Source organism: Rhinatrema bivittatum, chromosome 5 (assembly GCF_901001135.1).
Source record: "Rhinatrema bivittatum chromosome 5, aRhiBiv1.1, whole genome shotgun sequence".
NCBI lineage: Eukaryota > Metazoa > Chordata > Amphibia > Gymnophiona > Rhinatrematidae > Rhinatrema > Rhinatrema bivittatum.
In genome coordinates this window covers 206924196-206949394 of record NC_042619.1, presented here as the reverse complement: position 1 = coordinate 206949394, position 25199 = coordinate 206924196, and the positions used below count along the sequence as shown (strand labels likewise).

The window sequence follows — 25199 nt, the reverse complement described above, 5'->3', positions numbered from 1 at the left end:
CCAGTGCTCCTTAACTGCTGTCATATTTTTAGTTTCTGTGATGAATGATGGAAGGTGCCATTTAAATCAGTGATCATGCCAATGCACTTTGTAAGGAATTCAATCAATAATTAAATGCTTTTTCAAAGAAATAAATGTTCTAAGCTTTTGGAAAGCCAGCCTCTTCGTTGCCCGCCTCCTCCCATCATGAATCTGAGTAAATTCAGCCACTGCTCTGCTGCATGTTACTGGAAACATTTCCCAGCACTAGCCTGTAGGGTGATTATATAATGGTATGAATAGAGGGTGGCTTGGAAAGAGGCCACATTAAGTGCTGGATGCTAATATACAATTATAAGGCAATCTTCAGCAAAATTAAAAGGAGGCCTAGGAATAGGGCTAACAAAAAGAGCAAAAAAACAAGTGAATGCTCTGAATAGCCCAAGTAGCATTGCAGCTAGATACCAAAAAGTACACTTTATGCCCTGCGATAAACCTGCATTGGTTGTTACAGTACTACCTGTACATACCCTCTTCTCTCTGGATTTCCTCTCCCATTCGCTCAATAGAATCTATTTTACTTCACCTGCAGGACCATTTGCTGCACTCACACCTGGTTGGTTTGTCTACAGTTCCTATGCTACCCGATCTGTCTGTGACCTTTGACACAGTTGACCACTCAACCTTCTGAAACTGTCTTCTCTTAGCATCTCTGGTGTGACACTGCAGTGGCGGTCGTCCTGGCTTCCAGATCAGCCATGTTCCGCCCAATGGGAATAACTGGGCTTCTGAGTCTTCACCCACTCCTTGCTCCTTTACTGTCTCCATCTACCTCTGTGGGATGAGTTCACTCATTTCATCATTTGGTTAGATACAGACTAATAGGGCATAGCCAACAAGGATTTTTTTTTTTTTTAATTCGTTATCTTAAGAGCTGAGCTTAGTTGCCTGTACAACGTGCTTTAAGACTATGTTAAAAGCTTACTTGTTTACGCAGATGTTTTTGTAAAGGCAGTGTTTTGTTCTTCTGGCATGAGTTGGTTCACAGAGCTTACATGCTTTGCTATTGTTTTGTTTTAGTTGGTTTTAATAATTATGGATGTTATTTTGTTCACTGCCTAGGGCTTAGGATTAGGAGGTCTATGCATTTCAATAAATAAATCTTGCCACGGGAAATCTTGCCTTTTAAATCTGTTAGAATTTTTTTGGAAGGGGTTAAACATGTGGACCATGGTGAGTTGATTGATATAACGTATCTGGATTTTCAGAAGGTGTTTGAGAAAGTCCCTCAAGAGAGACTCATCAGAAAATTAAAAAGCCATTGGCCTGATAGCTGACTAAAAGATAAGAAACAGAGTACAACTAACTGAATGTTCATTTCTCACAATGCAGAATGGTAAACGGTGGAGTGCCCCAGGGATCGGTACTAGGACCAATGCTTTTTAATAGATTTATAAATAATCTGGAAAAGGGAGTGAAGAAGGAAGCTATCACATTCGCAGATGATACAAAATTATTCAAAGATGTTAAATAATGAGAGGATTGTGAGAGAGTGCAAGAGAACCTTGGGAGACTGGGGGAGTTGGACATCTAAAATGCAGGTTAAATTTAATGTGGACAAGGGCAAAGCAATGCATAGAAGGAAGAATAATCCCAACTACAGGTGCACGATGCTGGGGGTCAATAATAGGCGCCACCACCCAGGAAAAGCATCTTGGAATCATTGTGAACCATACTTTGAAGCCCTTGGCCCAGTGCACCGTGGTGGACAAACAAACCCCAAAACAAATAAAATGTTAGGTATTATTAGAAAAGTACAGTAAAAGAAGAAAAACAGATGATATCACAATGCCTCTGTATTGATCCATGATGTGACCGAATGTTGATTATTGTGAGCAATTCCGGTCGCCCCATTGCAGAAAAAATATAGCAGAACTAGAAAAGATACAGAGAAGGGCAACCAAAATGATAGAGGATTGAAGGGCTCCCCTCTGAGAAAAGCTAAAGAGGCTAGTGCGCTTCAGCCTGGAGAAGAGACAGCTGAGAGGGGATGTGGTAGATTTTCGATAAAATATTGAGTGGGGTAGAACTGATAAACAGGGAACAGATATTTACCCTTTCCAATATTACTAGGACTAGAGGATACGCCATAAAGCTAATAGGTAACATATTTAAAACAAAATTGGAGAAAGTAATTATGTGGTGAGTGAAAAATAATCTGTGGAATTTGTTGCCAGAGGATTAAAAAGGGTTTAGACAAGTTCCTGGAAGAGAAAGTCTATGAACCATTAGCCATGTAGACTTGGAAAAGCCACTGCTTACCCTGGCTATGAGCAAGAAGGATTGGATCTAATCTTTGGATCCTGCCAGTATTTGTAGCCTGGATTGGCCACTGTCGGAGCCAGGATGCTGGGCTCGATGGGCTTTTGGAGTGACCCAGTCTGATTTTTCCTGTTTCTCACTTCTGTTCCTCTGCCTCAGCCACTACCATTTGCTTGTCTTCTTGTATCTCCTCGGTTTTCTCTATCGTGCAGCCCCATTTTCTGGCTTCAAATATATTCAAGACCAAGGTTCTCTTTTTCCCAATATCCGTAACTTATATCTCTATATCTATCGATTTATCACCCCTTTCCTTCTCCAAGACCACAAAGAATCTAGGCATTATTTTTAACCCTATGCTTTTCTGGGGAGCCCCCAACCTGCTCATTTCTCAGTCATAAACTGAACAATATTCAAACAAATCAGAAACCTCCTCCTCTTTTATTCCTGCTGCTCTCCCTCACATCTCTTTTTTTTATCTTCTGGGCAGACAATTTCAGCAGCCTTTTTTCTTGCCTTCTTGACTCTGCTCCTCCTTCTCCTCTCAAAGTCCTCCAAAGCTGTTGATTACTTCATTAATATCCATGCTATTTACATGCCTCCCTGCTTCTCACAGTGCTCCGCTGGCTCCCTTTAAAGCTATGTATTATCAGATCAAAATATTTATCTTTTAACTTATAAATGCATCCACGAGCTTACACTCCCTACTTACCTGCTGTGTTTTCCTGTTACCCCTAGCAGAAACATCTGTTCTAAGCAGGTCAGCTTCATGTCACCCAGGCCTCTTTCTGTTTCCCTGCTGCTGGCAGAGCTGGTGCTAGGGACTATGCATACCGTACTTCTGCACAGAGTGGCAGCAGAGAGCGGCAGCTCCCAGCAAAAAAGCCCAGATCCTAATGGCCCCATAAACTCAAAGAACTGTCAGCGCTGTAAATCATTTTGTCTTCACATCTATCTGCGTACAGATTATACCACGGCCTGGATTATTTTTAAAGTGTTGGATTTGCTTTGTGTCTGTGTCTCTGAAAGGATCCTGAGTTGGTCACTTCTCCTTCTGTGCTGTTATGAGTAGGGGGCAGGAAAGCTTAGGGAGTGGGGGTTACATTTTTCCTGGGAAAGGGAGAGTGAAGAAAAGTTATAACTGCTAATTCTTGGATTCTTCTCTTCTCTTCTCTTCTCTCTGGCAACTACAGTCATTGGAGATGAAAGTGTACCATAAACTGTTTTACTTCTCTTATGCCTCCCCTTTCTGCTTTAATGCCCGAATAACCTTTTAGTTTGCAGCACTTCCTAACCCTAACACCCTTGGAGGCTTCTCAGCCAAGAGATAATGGTGTAGCGAAGAGGGTCCCCCTCCTGCTGGAATTTATTACAACTGCATTGCTTGCTGTTGCTGCAGAGAGACAGAGGGGGGGCACGGGGAATGGCTGGGAGCCACAGGGGAGAAGGAGAGGGTTGCAGAGGATTGGATGAGCAGGGGAGACCAAATAAATGGGCGAGAGTCAAAAGGATAGCCAAAGGGGGAGGGAAAGACAGAGAGGTGGCCACAGGGGAGAGAGTGGAGCAGGAGTGTGGGAGAAAGGGAGAGAATGATTTCAGAAGATGGGAGGTGTACAGGCTGAAGGAGTGGGATTGGGGATGAAAAACGGGGCAGAAGGGAAGAGAGCAGGATATAAGGAGGGAGGGAACAGAGCCAGAGGGATCATGGGGGGGGGGGGGGGGGGGAGAAGCCAGAAGATGGAAGCAGAGCAGAGAGAACAGTACAATGTAGGGAAAAAAGCAAAAGGTAAAAATATTTTATTGTCAGTTAAAGTATCTGATTATGGGAAAGTATTTAATGTTCTCATATGCATTTTTTTAATTCTAAGAGTAGTGGTTTTCTACTCTTGTTGCCTCTAGGGGTGTGGGACATGGAGGACTGTTGTGCACACTGTAACGTGCTTCTCTTTTCTGCATACCCCGTCCTCTCTCTCTCTCTCTCCGAAATCCACAATCCAACGTTGAACCGTCTGCATGTGCATTCTCGGGGTTAGTACAACTCAGCAAGACTAGACGTCTGCTCCCCTCTCCCCCCCGCCCCGCCCCCCATCCTCCCTGATGTCCTCCTCATGGATCAGGCTGTGGGCCGCAGTTTGTGGCAGGGAAGAGGCAGGGCCACGTTGCCACATAAACGGCGAGCGTGCAGCCGTTCACAGTCCTGGCCTGCAGGTGCCTGTGTGACCGCCCAGTTTACCATTTGAGGAGCTGGGCAGGGTGGCAGCTATGGTGGAGGCCTGAGTCACTGGGAAAGGGAGGAGGAGGGCATAAGGGACAGCATCAGAAGGAGCTGAGGGGGAAAGGAGGACCCATCAGCACTGGTGTTAGCCGGGGGGAGGGGGAAGTGCCACATGTTGAAGTTGTATAGGTAAATCGGAAACCTTGTACCGGCTTCTCCTCTCCAGCATGGCCTTCCCTCCGAAAACCAAATCTCATTCTACCTGCAGCTTTTAAAGCATTCCCTTTCTCAGCTGTCAGCTCTGTAGTTTGCCATCTCACATGACTGACACCGCTGTTTGTCTAGAAGACTAAAATTTGCCATTAGCTGCCCTGGATAAAGGGTGTTGAATAAAATGAATGCCTAACTAAATAAACTGCAAAGCACTGGGCTGCCTTTGCTGGAGCGGGAAGTGCCTCCTCAGAAGGGTTGTGAGAGAGCACCCGTTTCATTCTGAGCAGTCTCCAGAACTGCCCTGACTGCCAGGTTCGTAGTGGTGGGGGGGAGAAGGGGGGGGGAGCGGCACGAGCGGCACTACAATGACTAAACGCTGCTGACTTTGGCCTGCGACTGTTGGTTTGCTTGGCTTACAAAAAAAAAAAAAATGCATAAGAGCCTGGCAGCTGAAGTTTGCGTCACAGGTTGCAGCCAACCCCCCCCCCACACACACACACACACACACACACACACACACACTGACAGCAACATTAAATTCTGCTTATTCTAAGGATCAGACTCTCCCGGAAACCCTTGCACCGGGCCGCCCGTACTTCTCTGGTGCTTGAAGGCTGACGGTCTGCACAGGATCCAGCTCTAGCGTACTCCTCGCAGGGCCAGAACATATTAGCAATATCGTGCCCCTCCGAACTTTCTGGAGGATTTTTATCCGACATGTACAGACTGGGCTGTATCACATAATGCATACTTTATATGCCTCTTTCTATATCACCTTGCCTTCATGTGTTATCTCTGTGGGATCATAGAATAGGATGTACCTGCTAATTGATCCTTGTATATTATAGCAGCATAAAGCAGACCAGAATGCTCCAAAAAGTTTCATGGAAGCTGAGAAAGTAGAGCAGGGAGTTGCTAAAGATATAATGGGTGTTGGAAGGCGTTTGCCTTGGTTGCTGTTGGTCAAAGCAGGAGAAGACAGTTGTGCGTTCCTTTCCCTGTTAGGCAGGATTTCTGTCTTTGCTGGTGCTCGCCTGACTTCATTTTGCCGTGTTTGAATCTTTTGCAGGAGCTTCAGGATGGCATTGGACGGCAGGAAGCTGTCATCAGAGCACTGAATGTAACGGGCCAAGAAATCAGTGAGCAGTGCTCAGCTGCTGATGCCAGGGCTCTCAAGGAAAAGCTGGCCTGTCTGAACTCTCGTTGGCACCAGGTCTGCAGACAGTTGGCAGAGAGAAGAAAGAGGTAGGATAGCACAAACACACACACATGCTTGCACATTCACACCATGACACACCCATTCACACTAACACACAATCAGTGTCACCACTGTAACGCTCATTCACACATGCTCACAGTGTCACACCCATTCACACTAACGCGAACTCACACCACAGTGACATACCCACTAAACCACACAGTGACGCAACCTCTCAAACTAAAACACTCAATATTACCACTGTAACACTCATTCACACAGTGACACAACCACTCATACTCACTGTTTGCATACTCACACAGTAACACACCCATTCACAAAACACACTCACCACAGTGACATACCCACTCACACACTGACACATCTACTCACAAACACACTTTCATAGTAACACACCCATTCACTCTCATGCACTAACTCACATGCACTCTCTGAAACACTTGCACAATGACACAACCAATCACACTTGGGGGATGAAGGGGATGTTTCATGTGCTGGATGCCAGACCAGAAGGAAGGAGATCACAGATTGGGGGATGATCTTTAAGTTACAGGACTTTGATGGCTAGTGCTGGTTTTCTGTTTAGGAATCCAAGTCTGAGGGCTTAACTCTAGGTGACTATAACTTGCATGCTGAGATTTAAGCCCATTCTCGGCTGAAAAGCTCGGCACCTAAATTTGGCTAAAAATGAGCTTAGATTAGTTGGCTAAAATGTGACCAATTAAATTAGGCATCCTTTTTCTTTTGGAAAATTGACCCTCTATGGGGTCAAAGAGTCATTGAATGGCTATTTTTAGCTGGTTGGGTGCAGGCTACTTTTCTGTCACAGCGTCAACTGGATTATGACTGAAAAAGATCCTAAATTAACTTGACGAGCTAAAATCTTGCTAGCTGTCTGGCTGCTGGAGGCTTACCGAATTCAGCCCAGGGGACCTACCTGCGAAAAGACCACTCCCTCCAAACATCAGCCCCAGTCATTGAAAAATCCCTCCCAGTGGCACCAGTCAGCACCACCTTTCCTAGCTCCAGCCCCAAACTTTGCACATGCCCTTTCCACGGGCTCCATTCAGCACTCTGCTGTCTTGGGACCCAACTCCCACCACCGACATCAGACCACCGCTACCATCCCAGTACACAGCTTTCCCAGTGCTGCAAGGGACCAGCTGCATATTGGGGCAGCGGCACTGAGACTTGGCCCTGACATTGGTAGTGGGAGCCGAGTCCCAAGTCAGTAGGGCTAGGGAGCAGGGGGTGCTGGATGAAGGTTATTGTTATAAATCAGGGCTGGGGCTAGGATGACCCGGATTTAGAAATAGGCAACTGCCATCAGTGCCAGATTTCGATTAGGTGCCGGAGCATTGCCACTGCTGTTATGCCTCTGTCTGGGCCTGCCTCTCAGCCACTTATTTAAAGTGGTGCTGTCCACATCCTATGGCGACGGTGGAAGCAACTTAAATAAAGAAATTCAGTACGGGGCCTGCAGCTGTCCCTTTCCCCTCTCACCCCCCATCACCACCACTACCACCACTACCACCCCACCCCTCCAGGCTTTCTGTTACTAAGGAAACCCATGTAAGAAGCAGGGCCTTGAGCGTAAAGCAGGAGGCTACAAGCCCTGCACTGTATTTGTTTTCTTCAGTTGCTGACACCTCCACCGTGGGATGGAGACGCACCACTATAGGTAAGAGGCTGGGAGTGACGCATTTCAGGGAAGGGGAAGGGAGCCACCGTGAAATGAAAATCCGGCCTCAGGATTAGGAGGAGGGGGTGTTGGCCAGTCGCGTGGGGAGGGTTTTTTTCAATGTTTCTGGGAGCCGTTCAGAGTGAGGAGCTTGGGAAATGCAGAAGCTGATCCGCTAACTTCAGGAGTTTGAAAATCCACCCCCTAGTGACACACACATTTACTGCCCTACACACTCGCATACTGCTACAGAGTCATTAGGCCTCCTTCCATAGGCTCTGCACTGATATGTGCACATGCACTCACACTTAGGTGCCCATACAGTAAAACACAGACATATAGATTAAATCTTGTTTCTCTAGAGTTGATGGTCCTGCCCGTTACAGTCACTTAGCTAATGGCATCACATGCCGGGTTACCTTCTATAACAATTCTCCCAAACACACAGACAAGCGATGATGTCACTGGCTACATGTGCAGCGATCTCCCGCTGGTGCTTGGGAATTCCTTGCTGTGGTTGGATCACTTATTTCATCAATTAAACAAGATATCGCAAATTATGAAAGGATAGGGAGTCAGAAACCTCTATGGAGAAACATATTGCAGAAGAGGAGCTTAAAAAAACCCCCCAATTATACAAAGCAAGGTTTTGCAAGCGTTATTTCACTGGTCATGCATGCTTCGAAACAGCAGTTTATGCATTTCTTTTTAATGGTTTTAAAACTAAATGAGCGCTTCACATTTTCTAATTAAGCAGGTGAGGAGGCTGTGGCTGCACAGCTCTGAGCACACTGCATAATTACCATAGATTGGATGAAAAGACTTCTGGAAAGGCAGCCCTCTGGAGCCCGGTACTATCTCAGCAGCTCTGCAGTTCTAGAAGAAAGGCTAGAGGAAGGCTGGAAAGGTCTTTCTTTCAGCGTGAGCCTTGTTCCCTAGACTCGTGAGACTGCAAGCTGCAACGTGGCATTTGATGATGGGACCAGGCACCTACAGATGTTTGTTCACCTTTCAGTTCATTGTTGCACTAATGAACTGAAACCTTGTCGCAGCCTCAAATTGCCAGGAATGGAAACTGCAAAGATGCACACATCTACTGGAGGGGATAAAACTAATCCATGAAAAGGTTACTGTTGAATTTAAAAACCATTAAACTTTCATTTGGAGCACATTGGAAAGCTGAGAAAATCGAGCCTGAGACTTATGCTAATTCAGCCCCTTTTGTGTCTGTTACCATGTGTCCAATCTGTGCACACACATTTTTCTGTTGTGCCTGAGGCAGGCAGCAGTCTAAAGGCCCAGCCACAGGCATGGCTATAAAAGTGCCTTTCTGCCGTAGCTCCTGGGGTTTACCCTGCGGTGCACGCACATTCCCAAGTACTAACCCTGCTCCTTGCAGAATAGACAGCAAATCGCTCGGAGGACTGGAGCTTCTCATTGTTGCAGTGCGGCCTCTGCCCTGAATTCAAAATCGGAAGGGGAATTATGTTCCAGGTTTCCCTTTGAATCCGTGACACGGCGATTTAGTCCCCAAAGCGCATATCTGAGCCATTCTGGGTAAATGCATCGTGTCTCCCGCTGCACAGGAATAGTGAGGCCATAAAGCTGAATCCAGTGGAAAATATCAGAACCGGACGGCCAGCGGTATCCCCTCCAAAAGCAAAGCAGCAGCTCTCCTTACGGGCTTTCTTATAGCCCTGAATTGGTCTGGCCAGCAGCCCAAGTATTTCTCTATGACAATGACCAATAAAAGAAATTACTCTAAAACTGGACCCCCATGTAAATGAACTGAGTATTGGCAGGGCAATTAATATTACTATGGCAAGGTTATATGAGCACAGAATTCTTTTTAATTAGCTGACCCAAGGTTTGGCATTTCATGATTGGTAATCATGCGTTGTTATTTTAGTGTGGGAGCAAAATGTATAAAATCAAGCATGATTGTGGGAGGAATGCTTTTTCTATCAGAGGAGAATTTAAGCCTTGTCACTCATTGTCTGCTGGCGGTAACTGTTGATTTATTTTATTTATTTCAGTCATTTATGTTCTGCACTCTAAGCAGATTACATCCACAATAAGTGAAGCACAACATGACCTACAAATAATAATAAAGTAACAAACTGGAGCACACTGCGTTAATGACTTTAAGAACACTCAAATATATAAAATAAGAAAAATATTCAAATGACATTATTGTATCTTGAAATACTGTCTACTATTTTAAACCTGGGTTGATTGTGAGATGACACTTCTTCCTTGAAAAAGTCTCACAACCTAATGCAACACTGAGTATTATTCATATTAAGCCCCTTAGACAGAAAAGCCACTTATTCAACTGCCAGTCATTAACACAAAGATCATAGAATACAATTAAAACCCAGACCTAAAAGAAATCTAAAAACGTAAAAGCATATTGTCTTAAATGTTCTTAAGACTGCTAGCGCTGGCTGTTCATTCAGTTTAAGTTGATAAAAGCTTGGAAAAATAAATCCATTTAAGTTGTTTTCTAAAAGAAATGAATGAAGTTTCATTCGTTAGGACTTCATGGAGATCATTCCAAAGCATAGATCTTGCGACATTGAACTTAAGTTCACATGACTCAGCTAGTCTAATACGTTTAAAATAGGGCACATCCAATAAACTTCAAAATGAAGAGCGGAGAGTATGGCATGGATATTGAGGGGGCAAACCATGAATGAACAACTTAGTGCGCTCATAATACTACTGTAGTTGAAAAACATGTCTCCAGTCCAGCCTTGTAGGTTCATTCAAACAATTTAAACTATGTCTAGATGCTGACTTTCCATTCATTGTTATTGATGATGGTTTCTTTGAGTTAGCTTAATTTCCTAAGGAGCCTACAGAATAAATCTTACAAACCATGATCACACATCTGTAATCCCTGGGCTGAGGTCCTCACTGAGGACTCCACTGGCCACCCTCAATTCTTCAACGCTTAAACTATTCAGATTTTCCCAGACACTTGCTAAAACCTCTCTCTGTTCCAAGATTCCCTGTCGGGAAGGTACTGATCTCCAAGGCTTTACTGTCAATTAGTGGTGGAATAGTGAAAATGACTATTTACAACTCCTCATGCAATATAATCTATTTACATGTTTGGCTCTTCAATAAATCTGTGACTTTGTAACGCTTAATGAATCTTTTCTGTCATTCCTGATCCTTGCCACTTGAAAATTTTAGGATGAGGGCAGATGCAACTCAGTTAATATGATGCACCATAAAGTCCCATATTGCATGCCTTGCTCCAGATGAATAGAATATACTTCTTACTTCCCAGTTCAATCTCATTTGTTCACTATCCATGTGATAATATAGTGGTTTATATCCAAATAGTGCCACTGATCTTCTCCTAAAGTCCACAACTCCTCCCTGGAATGAATGAGAATTCAATAGTAACCGATGAAGAGTTATCGAGTCTCTTCTGATGAGAAACTCCTACATTCTTTCAGGATGGATCCAAAAGGAACTCAGATGAAAGATAAAAATAAAACCAGTTTCATTAGTTAACCCACACATGAGGAAGAGAAGTGTGGATACATTTCTTCCTCAAATAAAAAAGTCAAAAGCTGGAACAAGTGATCACATTTCCAGATGACACACAATTATTCAAAGTAATGAAATCACAAGCGGATTATGATAAATTGCAGGAGGACCTTGAGAGGCTGAAAGATTTGGGCATCCATGTGGCAGATGAAATATAATGTGGACAAGTGCAAAGTGATGCATATAGGGAAAAATAACCCATGCTGTAGTTAACGATGTTATGTTCCATTTGAGGAGTTACCATCCAGGAAAGAGATCTAGGCGTCATAGTGGATAATACATTGAAATCATCAGCTCAGTATGTTGTGGCGATTAAAAAAGCAAACAATGTTAGGAATTATTAGAAAGGGAATAGCAAATAAAGCGAAGGATGTCATAATGCCTCTGTATCACTCAGTGGTTAGACAGTACCTTGAATATTGTGTGCAGTTCTGGTCACCACATCTCAAAAAAGATATAGTTGCTTTAGAGAAAATACAGAGAAGGGCATCAAAATGATAAATAGCAAGGAATGGCTCCTTTATGAGCAAAGGCTAAAAAGGTTAGGGCTGTTCAGTTTAGAAAGGACACGGCTGAGGTGGGATATGATAGAGTTCTACCAAATCATGAAAGAACTTGAAATGGATAAATATGAAATGGTTATTTACTCTTTCAGATTATACAAGGACATGTGCAAGTAGCACATTTAAAACAAATCGGAGAAAATTCTTTTTCATTCAGCGCACAATTAAGCTCCGAAATTTGTTGCCAGAGGATGTGGTTAAGACAAATAGTATAGCTGGGTTTAAAAAAGGTTTGGATAAGTTCCTGGAGGAAAAGTCCATAAACTGCTACTAATCAATAGGGAATGGCCACTGCTTGTTGCCGGCATTGATAGCATGAGATCTATTTAATATTTGGATACTTGCCAGGTACTTGTGACTTGAAGTGGCCACTATTGAAGACAGGATACTGGGCACCTTTTCTTCTGGTCCAGGCCCCAGGTCTCTTTCTAAGAAGCTGAAAGGTCCTTTTCCCAAAACAAAACAAAATAATAGCCAGGAGCAAGCACAACAGCAAGTTCCCTCTGGAAAGGGTAACTCAAAATCCATACCTTGGGTTGTTATAGGACAGGACTCTACCATGACATTTTCCACGTGAGGGAAGTAGAACCCAACTCAATCTAACACTTTGCTGTTTGCACTTAAGTAATTAATGTGCTCCTTTAGTAGCAACCCAGTAGGGATCTCTACACATCTAATCCATATGCTAAGGAAAAAGATGTAAACGTTCTGCTCAAAGGGATCAAATCATGAAATAACTTGCAAGGTTTTGTTTTAGCATTTGTGGCCAAATCACTAAGTTAACAGTATGTAGAGCATGTACGTAGTAAAAGGCACATGCTAAAGGGGATTATGGGCCTTGAATTATGTGCGCACCTGTGTACTGTGAATGTCAAAATCCTACTTCACTAACTGTAAGTGCCAGTTAGCATAAGGGAATCCTCTCTCACCCTCCCAATCTCCATCCCACAGTCCAACATAAAAGAAACCCCCTCCAGAGACTGGTCAGACCTTCCAGCCTGGATAAAACTGAGGCCACTTTGGGAGTCCAACCAAATGCACCCACCCCCTTCCCAGCCTCCAGAATTGGTTACTTACCACTTCACATGTTTTGTTATTTTGTTATGATAAGGACGTCCATCTCTTTGCACCTAGGGCCAATACCACCAAGTGTTTCTTATTGATAAGATACTGACAGTCTGGTGGTGGCACACAGTTGCTGCTGATTGTTTAGAATCTGGAGGTGTAAAGCTCCGTATCTCATCACTTACCTCAGCTATCCAGACCCCACAATTATAACTGCCTTGTTCCTTACAAAGGATTTTGATGGATCTAGCAAAATAGAGACACATAGAAAAACCAACTCCAGTAATACTAAGGGCTTTAAATGCATAATCGCTCCTACTTACTTCCCCAAAAAAGAATGCAAAAATGAGTTTGAGTCTAATTTAAACTAGAAAAATTTGTCTAGTTTGAATTGACAGAATCTGTGTATCCCTGATAGCCATAGAAAAAAAATCAGTTGGATATTTTTCCCCATGAATCTGGTCAAAATCCAAGGAAATCTAGAGTGCATTTGAAGGAAATCTATGTGCAGAAATCTGAATTGGATTTTGAGTGGATCTGCCAGTAGATTTCGGCCTTGAATTCTACCACAAACTTGCCTCTCTTAACCCCCCCCAAAAAAACAACCCCAAGGTTCATGACTAACGGCAAAATGCTAACATAAAGCATTTTTCTTTGGGTATTGATTGTGAATATAAACTGGTGCTAGCTTTTGTTTGTAGATTTTGGAAGTAGTAGTAGTGTGTTTGAGAGTATTGTGGATGTCCTGGATTGTAAAAACAACTTTATGGAAATGAGATTTTTTTTTTTTTTTTTTTGCAGACTTTGCTAATCAGATATGAGTGCCCATATGAGAAAAAACAGTAAATTTAAATAGTTTTTGACTGGTCCAATTTTTAAATGACTCCATACCACTTCTCAACCAATTGAGAGGAAGCAGTGAGATACTATACTAAGGCAAAAAAAAAAAAAAAGAAATCACAAAAGAGGATCGTTTTCCTATGCTGTCTCTATCTATTTTATGAGCTTTTAAGATTCATTCTCAACTGTAGGAAACAATCAAAGCTAGAAGAAGACAAAAGATAAAGCTGAGAGATCTGTGTAGGCAGTAATGGCAAATAAAAATGCACAGTTCCTGGAAATAAGCTGAAATCCTTACAATATGTGATGCACAAGAGATGATTCCAGTCACTATGCCATTGTTAATCAATTGGAGGATTTTTTTCATGAGCTATGCCAAGGTTGGCATTAAATGGAAAACATTTATTCTGTACATGAAAAGTAGAATGCAGTTTTTAAATCTGTTGACTACAAGAAAGATGGTTGGGTTAATGGAGCTTCATGCATAAAATATTGATGGGATATTGTGACCTCACCTTGAATATTGTATGCAGTTCTGGTTACCCCATTTAAAAAAAAAAGCATTGCAGAACTGGAAAAGGTGAAGAGTGTTGCGCATCCCAGCCATGTCCGCTCCGCGGCCAGCACTGCTCACCTCGCTCTCCCGTCCACGAGCTCCGGGCTCTCCTCCTCCGCAGCCGCAGCCAGTACGCAGCGTCTCTGGCTCCCCCGCTCTCAGTCTCCCATGCAGGTCTCACAGCGGAGCTCCCTTCAGGGCTCCGCGTCCTCTGGGTCCTCGGCCCCGCCCTTAGGCGTGCATGCGGCCGGGCTGCAGCCCTTTAAAGGGCCAAGCGCGGGAAAACCCCTAGAGGTGCATGCTGATGACATCACAGAGACTCCATATATAAGGCAGGGCTCAAACCGATGATCCCTGCCTTGGCAATCGGGTCGTACACTCCGGTGTTATCCAGTTTGCCTGTTCCGGCGTCTCCTGTTCCAGCGTCTCCTGCTCCTTTGTCTCTCCATTCCTGGTAGTACCCTTCGGACTGATCTCATGGTACTGACCTTTGCTTGCTCGTGACCTCGTCTGACTGCTGTCCGGATCTTGACCTCTGTCTGTTCACTGACCACGTGTGATCGCTGCCTGGAACTTGACCTCTGCCTGTCCACTGACTTCGTCTGACCGCAGCCTGGAACTTGACCTCTGCCTTACCTGACTACTCCTGGATTGACTAAAGGTACTGACCCCTGCTTCGGCTGACCATTCTGGACTGGCCTTGATTCTCGCAATCCACTCGGACACTCTATTTTGGCCTGCTGTGACCTCTGGACATTCTCGCTTGGACATCGACGGCGCACCCTTGTTTGTGGTGGGCACGCCCCTGTGCTTCCTCTTTAGGAGACCCACCTAAGATCAGGCGGCCCGGGTACCCAAGGGGCTCAACCTGCGGAAACCCCGGGTTGCTATTGGCGAAGCTCCAGCTAGCATCTGTCTCCTCTTGTGCTCCGCCTCCTGGTGGCAGGGCTCTCTGGGTCCAACCAGAGGGCCGTACCAATCCTGCACCAGGCCAAGGGTCCACCTCCAGCGCAACAAAGAGGAGGGTGACAACAGTGATTAAAGAGGATGGAACATCTCTCCTGTGATGAGAGGCCACACAGGCTAGGGATGTTCAGCTTTGGAAAAGAGACAGCTGAAAGGGGGCAGGATAGAAGTTTTTAAAATCATGAGTTGGGTGGGACAGGTAAATAATGGTTATTTACCCTTTAATATAATACTACAACAAGGGGATATTCAATGAAACTAACAACCACGAGATTTAAAATAAAAAATGTACTTTTTTTTTACTCAGTACACAATCAAGCTGTGGAATCTGTTGTCAGAGGACATGGTCAAGACATCCAGCATAGCGAGGTTTAAAAGAGGTTTGGACAGGTTTCTGGAGGAAAAGTCCATAAAACATTATTAGTCATGTAGATTAAAGAAAGCTTTTGCTATCCCTGGGAGCAAATAACGGAAATTAGTTTATTTTATGGGATATGCTGGGTACTCGCAATCCGCACGGGCCACTGTTAGAGACAGGATGCTGGGCTTAATGGACCTTAGTCTGAACCAGCATGGCCTTTCTTATGTTCCTATGCTCTTATGTGTCTTCTGTTAAATTCTTTATTCATTTCTTTGGATTTTTTTTTCCTCTGTTACTGAAGTCATTCATTCTTTCTTTCTTGCTTCCCTTTTGAGGATTGCAGATTTTCCAGAGCTCTAGGCTGCTTTAGAGAAGTTTTGCGCCTGTAAATTTAAAGCCCTGTCCAGGCTGTCAAGCCCTGATGCATGAGCCTGCAAACAAAGAATAATTAAGAGTATGAGATCCTGTTGGAAGCAATCTAAAGTGGCAGTGGGAGGACTGCTCCATTCTGTTTCTAAAGATAGTATTGTGGGGGTGCCATGTTAGTCCACTTGGATATGTAGAGTTAAGGGTCAACAAACAAGTTGTAGATGATACCTTTTTCTTGGACTAACTTAATACATTAATTTTTTAGAGTTATCTTGTCTTCACCGGGTAACACAGACAGAAATTATTTAAAGTGCTTTACACATTTTGGTAGAGTTTTCTCCAGTACTGTATGTTATTCTTGAAAGTTGCTTGATAGTATGTCCGTATGTAGGGATCCTGTTAGTTCCCTATTAAAGTTAGTCAGGAATATACCATTTGGTGTGGGAGCCTAATGAGGAACAGCTCCTCCATGTAGAAGGTATCAATGGATGTGTCCCTCTGGTTCATAAAGCCATATCACCATTTTGCTTCATGGATTTCCCTTTGTTTCTTCCAGAGACAGTATGTCTTCACTGTGATCTGACTTTTCTATTTATTAACTTAAAACTTCCATGGAGATCTTTTATTTGGAATGGGAATTTCTTTCCACTCTCCCAGTCCACTCTTTAAATTACTTTATTTAAGTTTAGAGTTCCCAAACACTTGGGATTCAGTTAAACTTATTTAATTTTGCTCTTAAATTTAATGGGAGAGGTTCTCTTCATGCAAGAAGAATCTGTGATCACCAAAATCCAAGGAGAAGATGACATACTGCCATCCTTTGAGAGTAAGAAGGAGAAAAGGGAGAAGGAAGAGGAGCTGGACCCCATCCAGGGTCCATGTGAATCTACTGAAGATTCGGAGAAGAGGAGTTAAAAGTATCACCCTAATAGTGTATGGAGAGAGAGAGAAGAAAAGGAAGTAAGGAGGAGGTAGGATATAAAAGTCTATATAACTTAAATCCCATCTTTGATTCGATTATTAGGAAGGTAGACAGCTGGGTGGCTGGTGGGCGTGAGGATTGCCTGGTAACATGCCTACCTGGTGCGAAGGTGGCGAACCTCACGCGTCACCTAGATAGGATTTTAGACAGTGCTGGGGAGGAGCCGGCTGTCGTGGTACATGTGGGCACTAACGACATGGGAAAATGTGGGAAGGAGGTTCTGGAAGCCAAATTTAGGCTCTTAGGTAGAAAACTTAAATCTAGAACCTCCAGGGTAGCATTCTCTGAAATGCTCCCTGTTCCACGTGCAGGTCACCAGAGGCAGGCAGAGCTCCAGAGTCTCAATGCGTGGATGAGACGATGGTGCAAGGAAGAAGGATTCAGTTTTGTTAGGAACTGGGGAACCTTTTGGGGGAAGGGGGAGTCTCTTCCAATGGGATTGACTCCACCTTTAGGGTGGAACCAGACTGCTGGCACTAACCTTTAAAAAGGAGACAGAGCAGCTTTTAAACTAGAGCAAAGGGGAAAGTCGACAGTCGCTCAGCAGTGCATGGTTCGGAGAGAGGTATCTTCAAAGGATACTAATGATGCATTAGAATTAGGGCATCCTGACAGTGAGGTTCCAATAATAAGAAAAGTAGTCCAACTGCCTGTAACTAAAAACTCACCTGAGCTAAAAAATTCTAACTTATCCCTATCAATTAAAAAGCAGAATGAAAATACAAACAAAAAACAAACTTTGAAATGTTTGTATGCTAATGCCAGAAGTCTAAGAAGTAAGATGGGAGAATTTGAATGTATAGCAGTGAATGATGACATAGACTTAATTGGCATCTCAGAGACATGGTGGAAGGAGGACAACCAATGGGACAGTGCTATACCGGGGTACAAATTATATCGCAATAACAGAGAGGAGCACCCGGGAGGCGGTGTGGTGCTTTATGTCCAGGATGGCATAGAGTCCAACAGGATAAACATCCTGCACGAGACTAAATGCACAATTGAATCTTTATGGGTAGAAATCCCTTGTGTGTCGGGGAAGACTATAGTGATAGGAGTATACTACCATCCACTTGGGCAAGATGGTGAGACGGACAGTGAAATGCTAAGAGAAATTAGGGAAGCTAACCAAATTGGTAGTGCGGTAATAATGGGAGACTTCAATTACCATATCAAAGCACGTGGTATTGAAAAGTTAAATCATCACATCGCTATACAATTTTATCTTATGTATTAGGGACCATCATACCACCCACAGTGCTCACAAGTCAGACTTGCATTTCATGCACTTTAACGGGGTCACATTTAATCAATTGGTCCAGATGAAAGGCATCAAAGTTCAATATTGAGTATTTTTATGCGTTTTTTTATATATATTTAAAAAGAAGAAACTTCCCTTGTTTCTGAGTTATCGGGGTTGCTTATCCCGTAGCTGTTTCCCCGACAGCTACGGGATAAGCAACCCCGATAACTCAGAAACAAGGGAAGTTTCTTCTTTTTAAATATATATAAAAAAACGCATAAAAATACTCAATATTGAACTTTGATGCCTTTCATCTGGACCAATTGATTAAATGTGACCCCGTTAAAGTGCATGAAATGCAAGTCTGACTTGTGAGCACTGTGGGTGGTATGATGGTCCCTAATACATAAGATAAAATTGTATAGCGATGTGATGATTTAACTTTTCAATACCACGTGCTTTGATATGGTTCATTTAAATCGTGGGATTTTTCACTAAGAGAATTTGTGTGTTAGACTTCAATTACCCCAATATTGACTGGGTAAATGTATCATCGGGACATGCTAGAGAGATAAAGTTCCTGGATGGAATAAATGATAGCTTTATGGAGCAATTGGTTCAGGAACTGATGAAAGAGGGAGCAATTTTAGATCTAATTCTGAGTGGAGAACAGGATTTGGTGAGAGAAGTAATGGTGGTGGGGCCGCTTGGCAATAGTGATCATAATATGATCAAATTTGATTTAATGACTGGAAAAGGAACAGTGTGCAAATCCAAGGCTCTCGTGCTAAACTTTCAAAAGGGAAACTTTGATAAAATGAGAAAAATAGAAAAAACTGAAAGGAGCAGCTACAAAAGTGTGCAAGAGGCGTGGTCATTATTAAAAAATACCATCCTAGAAACACAATCCAGATGTATTCCACACATTAAGAAAGGTGGAAAGGAAAGGTGGAAAGAAGGCAAAACGATTACCGGCATGGTTAAAAGGGGAGGTGAAAGAAGCTATTTTAGCCAAAAGATCTTCATTCAAAAATTGGAAGAAGGATCCAACAGAAGAAAATAGGATAATGCATAAACATTGGCAAGTTAAATGTAAGACATTGATAAAACAGGCTAAGAGAGAATTTGAAAAGAAGTTGGCCGTAGAGGCAAAAATTCACAGTAAAAACTTTTAAAAATATATCCGAAGCAGAAAGCCTGTGAGGGAGTCAGTTGGACAGTTAGATGATCAAGGGGTTAAAGGGGCACTTAGAGAAGATAAGGCCATCGCGGAAAGATTAAATGATTTCTTTTATTCTGTGTTTACTGAAGAGAAGGTTTTCATGGGTAATGATTCAGATGGACTGAACCAAATCACGGTGAACCTAGAAGATGTGGTAGACCTGATTGACAAATTGAAGAGTAGTAAATCACCTGGACCGGATGGTATACACCCCAGAGTTCTGAAGGAACTAAAAAATGAAATTTCTGACCTATTAGTAAAAATTTGTAACCTGTCATGAAAATCATCCATTGTACCTGAAGACTGGAGGATAGCTAATGTAACCCCCATATTTAAAAAGGGCTCTAGTGGCGATCTGGGAAACTACAGACCGGTTAGCCTGACTTCAGTGCAGGAAAAATAGTGGAAAGTATTCTAAACATCAAAATCACAGAACATATAGAAAGACATGGTTTAATGGAATAAAATCAGCATGGCTTTAACCAAGGCAAGTCTTGCCTTATAAATCTGCTTCACTTTTTTGAAGGAGTTAATAAACATGTGGATAAAGGTGCATTTGTAGATGTAGTGTACTTGGATTTTCAGAAGGCATTTGACAAAGTTCCTCATGAGAGGCTTCTAGGAAAAATAAAAAGTCGCGATGTCCTTTCGGGGATTACAAACTGGCTAAAAGACAGGAAACAGAGAGTAGGATTAAATGGACAATTTTCTCAGTGGAAGGGTGTGGGCTGTGGAGTGCCTCAGGGATCTGTATTGGGATCCTTACTTTTCAATATATTTATAAATGATCTGGAAAGAAATATGACAAGTGAGGTAATCAAATTTGCAGATGATACAAAATTGTTCAGAGTAGTTAAATCACAAGCAGATTGTGATAAATTGCAGGAACACCTTGTAAGGCTGGAAAATTGGGCATCAAAATGGCAGATGAAATTTAATGTGGACAATGCAAGGTGATGCATATAGGGAAAAAATAACCCATGCTATAGTTGCACAATGTTAGGTTCCATATTAGGTGCTACAACCCAAGAAAGAGATCTAGGCGTCGTAGTGGATAACACATTGAAATCATTGGTTCAGTGTACTGCGGCAGTCAAAAAAGCAAACAGAATGTTGGGAATTATTAGAAAGGGAATGGTGAATAAAACGGAAAATGTCATAATGCCTCTGTATCGCTCCATGGTGAGACCACACCTTGAATACTGTGTACAATTCTGGTCACCGCATCTCAAAAAAGATATAATTGCGATGGAGAAGGTACAGAGAAGGGCGACCAAAATAATAAAGGGAATGGAACAGCTCCCCTATGAGGAAAGACTAAAGATGTTAGGACTTTTCAGCTTGGAGAAGAGACGGCTGAGGGGGGATATGATAGAGGTGTTTAAAATCATGAGAGGTCTAGAACAGGTAGATGTGAATCAGTTATTTACTCTTTCAGATAATAGAAAGACTAGGGGGCACTACATGAAGTTAGCATGTGGCACATTTAAAACTAATCGGAGAAAGTTCTTTTTCACTCAACACACAATTAAACTCTGGCATTTGTTGCCAGATGATGTGGTTAGTGCAGTTAGTATAGCTGTGTTTAAAAAAGGATTGGATAAGTTCTTGGAGGAGAAGTCCATTACCTGCTATTAAGTTCACTTAGAGAATAGCCACTGCCATTAGCAATGGTAACATGGAATAGACTTAGTTTTTGGGTACTTGCCAGGTTCTTATGGCCTGGATTGGCCGCTGTTGGAAACAGGATGCTGGGTTTGATGGACCCTTGGTCTGACCCAGTATGGCATGTTCTTATGTTCTTATACCCAACATTCTTAGTATCCAACAGGAGGGAAGAATTCAAGTATCTAAAAGAGCTATGTCAATTGGCTTTAATATCTAAATGTTGAGAAAGACTTTAAGAAGTCACAGACTTACTTAAAAAGCACTTGTACTATCTTAAAAGTGAAGCAGACATCTGTAATGACTTTAAACCATTATTTTGTACTTTTATCAGTAAAAAAGAAATGTTGGAAACCACCAAACAATCCTCATGAGTTTTACTGAGTAATGACTTTGATGCTCGTCTATGCTGTTACCATCAGTGCAAGGTGCAAAGACTTTTATGTGGGACTACTAAGAGCAATGTGAAGGGCCTTGAAAGGAATCTTTCTCCTCGCACAGAAAACCCTGGAGTTTGATCTTTAGTATAACAGTCGTCCATCTGAAATTAGAAATGTGAGATATGGCCCTAGAACTGTTATCCAGATTCAACCATCACAGGGATTACACATATTTTCACTAAAGTACCAAAGTATTATGTCTATCATATCAGGGGCCTGGAATACTAAAGCTCTGTAAATTATTCTCTTATATTATTTGTAGCTCAAAATTTCAATGGGTTTCGGAAACCCATGTGGATGAAACCTATAGAACTATGAGGATATGTACATTAGTCATTCAGATTAATGGATATATCTTGAGGTATTTGGCTAGTGTCATTTTGTCTCATGCTGCTATAAAGATGATTGAGTCAGCTCAGAGGCTATTCTACTACTATTGTTACTCATCACTTTTAAAGTGCTACTAGATATAAGCAGTGCTGTACAGATGTATATAAAAAACAGTCCCTTCTTCATGGAAATTATAGCATATAAATGAATGCATGAAAAGAGTCTATGGGAAGTGTATTTATTGTACAGAAGTGGTAAGAATTTAAAAGCAGCCTAAAAAAATTGAGTGTGTTTATACTTGAATATGGCCAGAGAGGGAGCATGACATACTCACTCAGGAAGTCTACTCCAGGCCGAAAGTGCAGAGACGGGAGTTGGTGATGGAGGAGCTGAGCACAGACAAGAGCAATTTATCCAATAAATGGAGTTTACAAGGAAGGATGTAGGAAGAGAGAAGACAGATGAGGAGCTGCAGAGTGAAAGCATTTGTGGGCGAGAGGGAAGCTTGAACCATATGCAGAAGTGGACAAGGAGTTAATATAGCCTCTTGAGAAGAGGGGTTAAATGGTCATAGAAACATTGAAGAAGAGAAGTCATGCAACTGAATTATGAATGGATTGCACTGGAGAAATATGGGTCAGCAGGAGGCCTACAGACAGCAACTTGAGTAGGCTAAGCAGAAGGTGATAAAGAGTGAATACTATTTATTTATTTATGTATTTATTTGTATGCCGTCATAATACAAAGTTGCACCCACCCAAGTGGCATAGTTTCCTGATGCCCTTTGGCAATTGTAATAGTTAAATCAATCTCGACTGTTCTCATTACCTACTGCCTACTACCCTTTTCCTGACTTTGGAAATGCTATGCCAAACAGCCATTTTGGTAACATGCTCATAAAGGAAGGGACAGATTTTACCAATATTACAGAGGAAGAAATGACATACTTAAGCATTGTTTTGAATGAGCGTAGAGAAAAGGAGAAAGAGGCATCAAAGATGATCCCAAGGTTGCAGGCTGAGGGAACCGGTTGAGCACACCATCTACAGAGACCAAAAAAGAGGGAAGAGGGGAATTGAGTTTGGAGTGTTAGACAAGAAATTCTGATTTGGCCATAAAACGTTTAAAGTGGCAGTGGGACATCCCGGGAAGCTGAGGTCTCTGTGACTGAATTATTGGAGAAATATCTGGCGTAAGAGAGGTAGATCTAGAAGTCATCAGCATAAAAGTGGATTGAAAGGCATGGGAGGAGATCAGAGACCTAGGGAGGAGATGTAGAGAGAAAACAGAAGAAGGCCCAGGATAGAGCAGTCGCAAAGAGATTTAGTCTTGGGCATTATTTTTTGAGCACCTCTGAATTTTGCAGAAAAGGAGCCTATATGTGGTTTGCTATATCAGACATAGTCTAGATAAAAATAAGTGGTAATATCTGAGCTTATGATCTGTGGGTGCGGACAGGCAGGAAAGAGTCCACTTGCACCAAGTGTAAAGAAGTAGTCACAGAAGCAAAGCCAGTATTCAAGAAACAACCCCTTATATGTAGAAAATGCATTGTGATCTTGGGAAAAGTAGCTTTTCTTTCCTTAAAAAAAAAAAATGGTTTTGTTGATGAGTTCAGATTGATGACTGATTCTGTAACAGCATGAAAAAAATGATTTGGTAGGATTGTTCATAATGGTTAAACACCGCTTCTAATAGGGCTGAACTAACCATTGTGAATGCTTAATGAAGTTGCAGTTGTACAATTCAACTGAATATATGTAATAAAAACCTGAAATGTTGGATGATTCACTCCTGATTTGTTGATTGACGGTTATTAAACAGTGAAGCGAGATTTCTTCCACAGGGACCATCTAAATTAATGTTACATCTGTTTCTGCTTCTAACAAATCTATAACAACTGCTATCCAAGGACTTATTGAAAGCTTATTGGCTGAAATACCTGATGAAGGTGACGCAGCTGCTAATATGAGAGTAAGAAGGATTACAGGGAAGTAAATTTAGCATGGAACCAGCTGCAAGGATCAGAGAAAAACGTAGTTTGGATGGAGCTGGCTCCCACCTCACTGTCCCACTACCAAGGGTTCTGCTTAAACTGTAGTTGTAAATAAGTACTCCACAAATAGGAATTTCTAGTTTAATACATGCCACACTTCTCTGTGTCAGTGCAGTTCTTACCTCCTGCTTCATAGGGCCAAATTCAAACTAAATAGTTTCCATATTAACCAAAAAAATGACGGACGATAAAGGCCCATCCTGCAGATAAATGACAGTAGAGGATGGCCTATCCCTTCTGCCCAACAAGGTATTCAGGGCTATAACTGCCGCTCCATGCAGATTACTTCCAAACGTTCTGTTTTGGGTTGTAACTGCCACTCTGTGCAGAGTGCCCCTTCACCTTCTGTTTATGGTTATAACCACTTCTCCATTCAGGTTACCCCCATGCCTTCTTGTTTGGGGCTATAACTACTGCTCCAGGCAAGCTACAACCCCCACCTCGCCTTTTTGTTCACAACTATAATTGCTGCTCCATGCAGGTTACCCCATGCTTTATGTTAAGGGTAGTAATTGCTGCTTCATGCAGGTTACCCCCATGCCTTATGTTAAGGGTAGTAACTGCTGCACCATGCAGGTTACCCCATGCCTTATGTTAAGGGTAGTAACTGCTGCTCCATGCAGGTTACCCCATGCCTTATGTTAAGGGTAGTAACTGCTGCTCCATGCCGGTTACCCCATGCCTTATGTTAAGGGTAGTAACTGCTGCTCCATGCAGGTTACCCCCATGCCTTATGTTAAGGGTAGTAACTGCCGCTCCATGAAGGTTACCCCGTGCCTTATGTTAACTGCTGCTCCATGCAGGTTACCCCATGCCTTATGTTAAGGGTAGTAACTGCTGCTCCATGCCGGTTACCCCATGCCTTATGTTAAGGGTAGTAACTGCTGCTCCATGCAGGTTACCCCATGCCTTATGTTAAGGGTAGTAACTGCCGCTCCATGAAGGTTACCCCATGCCTTATGTTAACTGCTTCTCCATGCAGGTTACCCCATGCTTTATGTTAAGGGTAGTAACTGCTGCTCCATGCAGGTTACCCCGTGCCTTATGTTAAGGGTAGTAACTGCTGCTCCATGCAGGTTACCCCATGCCTTATGTTAAGGGTAGTAACTGCCGCTCCATGAAGGTTACCCCGTGCCTTATGTTAACTGCTGCTCCATGCAGGTTACCCCATGCCTTATGTTAAGGGTAGTAACTGCTGCTCCATGCCGGTTACCCCATGCCTTATGTTAAGGGTAGTAACTGCTGCTCCATGCAGGTTATCCCATGCCTTATGTTAAGGGTAGTAACTGCCGCTCCATGAAGGTTACCCCATTGCCTTATGTTAACTGCTTCTCCATGCAGGTTACCCCAT

The 25199-nt window shown here is 42.7% G+C and overlaps 1 protein-coding gene across 1 annotated transcript in view; it reads left to right on the top strand.

Moving 5' to 3' along the window:
- The window catches only part of DMD (dystrophin), a 3148630-nt gene that overhangs the window by 2147499 nt on the left and 975932 nt on the right, over positions 1 to 25199 (top strand). Inside the window, exon 45 of the mRNA XM_029603105.1 lies at positions 5796 to 5971. Coding sequence (XP_029458965.1) covers positions 5796 to 5971 — 176 coding nt within the window. The remainder of the gene's footprint in view (positions 1 to 5795; positions 5972 to 25199) is intronic.